Here is a 4,669-nt window from a genome sequence, read left to right on the forward strand (position 1 = left end):
GGGATACAAAAGCCATAGTGATGATGACCGCTTACTATTGCTGCAGATACATGGTTATCCATTTTTGATCCATGACTGGAAAAAAAGGTAGGTTTCATTCTTCTTATTGCAGGTCAATTCCAAATAGATATATAATTTTTCCATACTCCAAGGTGGGACTGGACAAAGGAGATTCTCTCAGACAGAAATGAGAACTTGTGTCATCCCGATCTAGAAAATACAAATATCTGACTACAATGAATCTGAAATGCTGAATGTGTCTGTAAACGGTCCACATTAATTCATGAAGACTGCATGCTAATGTGTTTATTTAAACATTTAAAAATAACATTAAGGAGTTAAAGCCATCTTACTCGAATGATCACCGGTTAACCTTTATTAGCGATACATGGGTATTAAAATTCTGGCTGATATACAGATAAGCCCATAATTATTTTCATGCTATGGCCAATAGCTGATTAATGGACGATTTTGTCTAAATAAAATAAAAGTAAAATACTAAAAAATAAAAAAAATCATTAAATGTTACAACTGAATTTAGGTATCATTCACAACATAACGTATAGTATGAAAAATGTATATTAATTTTAATATTCTATAAAGATTACATTCAAAAGTTATTAATTGATCAGTGTTTAAGGATTTTAAGCAGTGTTGTTATTGTTAAAACGATTAAAAACTGCTTTTGGTAAAATAAAATAAAATATTAGATGAAAAACTTAAACTCAGAAAAACATTAAATATTGGACAGACCAAAAGCACATGTTTCACCGTCAAGTGAATCGTGCAATATTGACATTTTGGTGCTACTTCACCAATCAATAAATGTCCAGGAGTTAATCTAGTATGTCCAATACGACACCTTGAATACACAACTTGGTCATGCCCGGCTTTAAAAGAATAAATATATCTTGTTCCTACAACAGAATTTATTTCAAAAAGTTTGTTATTTTGACATTCTTCCCATTCCGCTTGCCATTTCTCCAATATGTATCTGTTGATTACTGGCTTCACATCAGAAGGCGGGATTTGGCATTCATTTACATTTTCTGTAAGAGCCTGTTTTGCAGCTATATCTAAAATTATTTAAAATAGAAATCATTTGTAACATTATGTCTCTACTGTCACTTTTGATCAAATGCATCCTTGCAGAATAAAAGTATTTAATTTATTTTTAAAAAATCGTACTGAACCCAAACCTTTGAATGGTAGTTTATGTAATGCATTGCAATTTGCAAAATGCATTGTCCAAATCCAGCCAAAGCATATTTTGTAGGCTTTCGTGATTGCTAATTGAGTCACACACCCAAGCACACAAAATACCTGAGAACAAGCTGGAGCATGAGGTCTTCACAGTTGAGACTGAGCAATGTCTTGAACAGACTCAGAGAGACCATGCACAGCTTCAAAGAGAGGGAAAGAAAAAACAATGCAACTTCAGTCACTCCACATTCCCAGGAATATACTGCTTCTTCAATGCTAAGTCTACAGCACTGACAAAACAGTGTATTTTCTATCTATACATGCACCCTAGCTGTAGCATGTGCCAAACTAACCCGTGAATTGCTGCTGATGCGTGTGAGTAGTGTATCAAGGATGGTGTCATTGTCATGGCGATGCAACAGAATGAAGCACAGGAAGGTCTTAAGGAGGGAAGTTTCTGTGATACTGCGTAAAAACAAGTCCAGATATGCCGTGCTTGCTATCATCTCATCCACTGACGACTGACAGAGGAACCATGAAAGAGAAAGAGAGAGAGAGAGAAATCAAAATAAGAGAAAACGAATACTATTCAAAACATTGTTTTATAATGAATTAATATGGAAACTGCCATCTACGCCAAATATGGCTCACATCTTCAGCCCAGTTCAGTGTGGTTCACCTTGTGCAGAGCGGGGCCTATGACTGGAACCAGGAAGCCATTGTGGAGGTAGTCAAGGAGTTGGCAGCGCACAAGAGGGTGTGCCACCTGTACTACAGCGTTGCAGAATTCAAGACTGTTCATGAAAAGCACTAGAGAGGAGACGCCCATCCAGTCCTCCCTCCGCAAGGCATGCCAGTCGTCGCCCCGTACCTCAATCTTCCGTGGCAGGGATGAATACAGTCCACTCAGCCCTGTTGCTAGCACCTGGGAAACAGAACAATAGGTGCCAACATTATTTCATAAAGTTCACCAAGCAATCTCTGCATTTTAAATATAAACTGAATGAAAAAACATTTGCAATATGCACATCTGAAAACAAAGCAAATGAAGCCTATACATTTGACAAGTTGCAACAAATCTATTTGACTAATGAACTGTATAAGTTGTAAATAAACGTATTAAGTTCACTGCTGCTTCACCCTTTGTAATAACACATTATGGTAAAATCACTGTAACACACAGGATCCCTGGCTGAGCCCAAGTTGTTCTTTTGTAAAATTATAACCTCTGCGGAATGATGTGTGTGTGGGACATTTCAACTCTGCAGAGCTTTTAAGAATAAATAAAACTTACAATCATTGAGGTACGTGAAGGGTAACAAACAAAGAAGCGTAATCAATTAAAGCACTCTAATGCACTTCTTTGGCAAAACAAGCTAAGGACTTTTGAAGCATAATTCTCCAGCCAACTTATTCTCTGTCACTGGCTGCGTGTCCACAAAAATCTCCTTCAAAATGAGCGTTAAGGACTTTCAAACACCTTGTCTCTCCGTTAAAATGCAAAATTCAAATGTACAGATCTGACTTGCAATTGCAACAAAAAAAGTATTGCACATAAAATTCTATAAAAGATTCTTTAAATTTACTTTTGAAAGAAATTGTAAAAGTTTTTCTGGGTCCAGCTTATAAAACAAGTCCTTAAGAGTTTGTCCTGATAATAACCTTTGTCTCATGACATTAAATATTGGACAGACCAAAAGCACATGTTTCACCGTCAAGTGAATCGTGCAATATTGACATTTTGGTGCTACTTCACCAATCAATAAATGTCCAGGAGTTAATCTAGTATGTCCAATACGACACCTTGAATACACAACTTGGTCATGCCCGGCTTTAAAAGAATAAATATATCTTGTTCCTACAACAGAATTTATTTCAAGAAGTTTGTTATTTTGACATTCTTCCCATTCCGCTTGCCATTTCTCCAATATGTATCTGTTGATTACTGGCTTCACATCAGAAGGTGGAATTTGGCATTCATTTACATTTTCTGTAAGACCCTGTTTTGCAGCTATGTCAGCTTGTTTGTTTCCAATAATTCCTCTATGTCCTGGAATATCATAATTGAGTCTCCGCAACTGATTTGCTTTGATGAATATGTCAACAATTATTGGATGATTTGTTTTTAAAGACTCCAGTGCTTGCAAACAGGATTTTGTGTCAGTGAACATTATGAAGTTTCTTTCTTTTGCATTTTCAATATGATCCAGAGCAAATAATAGAGCTTGGGTTTCTGCTGTAAAGATGGAACAGTAGTCTGGGATACAAAAGCCATAGTGATGATGACCGCTTACTATTGCTGCAGATACATGGTTATCCATTTTTGATCCATGACTGGAAAAAAAGGTAGGTTTCATTCTTCTTATTGCAGGTCAATTCCAAATAGATATATAATTTTTCCATACTCCAAGGTGGGACTGGACAAAGGAGATTCTCTCAGACAGAAATGAGAACTTGTGTCATCCCGATCTAGAAAATACAAATATCTGACTACAATGAATCTGAAATGCTGAATGTGTCTGTAAACGGTCCACATTAATTCATGAAGACTGCATGCTAATGTGTTTATTTAAACATTTAAAAATAACATTAAGGAGTTAAAGCCATCTTACTCGAATGATCACCGGTTAACCTTTATTAGCAATACATGGGTATTAAAATTCTGGCTGATATACAGATAAGCCCATAATTATTTTCATGCTATGGCCAATAGCTGATTAATGGACGATTTTGTCTAAATAAAATAAAAGTAAAATACTAAAAAATAAAAAAAATCATTAAATGTTACAACTGAATTTAGGTATCATTCACAACATAACGTATAGTATGAAAAATGTATATTAATTTTAATATTCTATAAAGATTACATTCAAAAGTTATTAATTGATCAGTGTTTAAGGATTTTAAGCAGTGTTGTTATTGTTAAAACGATTAAAAACTGCTTTTGGTAAAATAAAATAAAATATTAGATGAAAAACTTAAACTCAGAAAAATGCAAGGAATGTTGCCTTATTTAATACTAATTGAAATAAGTTAAAATAATAAAACTGAAATAAGTATAATGAAATAAGTATAACAAATAATAACTATTTGAAAAAAAAAAAATGACAAAAGCAAAACAAAATTTACAAAGAAAAACACATTAAAATAACAATCAAAACTGAAAAATTTAAAATAAAAGCTAATTTAAAATGTTAATAAATACTATAATTGTATATAATTAATACTAAAATAACACTGACTTTAAGTGAACATTAGATGACTGCAAATATAATCTAAACATAGAAACAGATTTTTACAGTATTTACAGTATATAGTACTACCAGCATATAGTAGTATACCATACTATATATAGTACTACTACATTATCGTACTACCAACAACTCATGGTAGTTTCCTAAACATCATGTAAATGCCACATGACATGATGACAACACTAAAATTGTTTCTTTTCAGCCTATGTGCT

At 33.8% G+C, this 4,669-nt stretch overlaps 1 protein-coding gene across 1 annotated transcript; it reads right to left on the minus strand.

Moving 5' to 3' along the window:
* Window positions 1–1,264: 1,264 nt before the first annotated feature.
* On the minus strand, window positions 1,265–2,135 carry LOC107715298 (FTS and Hook-interacting protein homolog). Its single transcript, XM_016521373.1, has 3 exons — window positions 1,883–2,135; window positions 1,557–1,724; window positions 1,265–1,403 (listed from the first exon to the last, which is right to left on the minus strand). Exons 1-3 carry the CDS (start codon window positions 2,030–2,032, stop codon window positions 1,299–1,301), a joined length of 423 nt encoding a protein of 140 aa, XP_016376859.1. The 5' UTR covers window positions 2,033–2,135; the 3' UTR covers window positions 1,265–1,298.
* Between the last annotated feature and the right edge of the window lie 2,534 nt (window positions 2,136–4,669).

Source organism: Sinocyclocheilus rhinocerous, unplaced genomic scaffold (assembly GCF_001515625.1).
Source record: "Sinocyclocheilus rhinocerous isolate Xijiao unplaced genomic scaffold, SAMN03320098_v1.1 scaffold299, whole genome shotgun sequence".
Taxonomy (NCBI): domain Eukaryota; kingdom Metazoa; phylum Chordata; class Actinopteri; order Cypriniformes; family Cyprinidae; genus Sinocyclocheilus; species Sinocyclocheilus rhinocerous.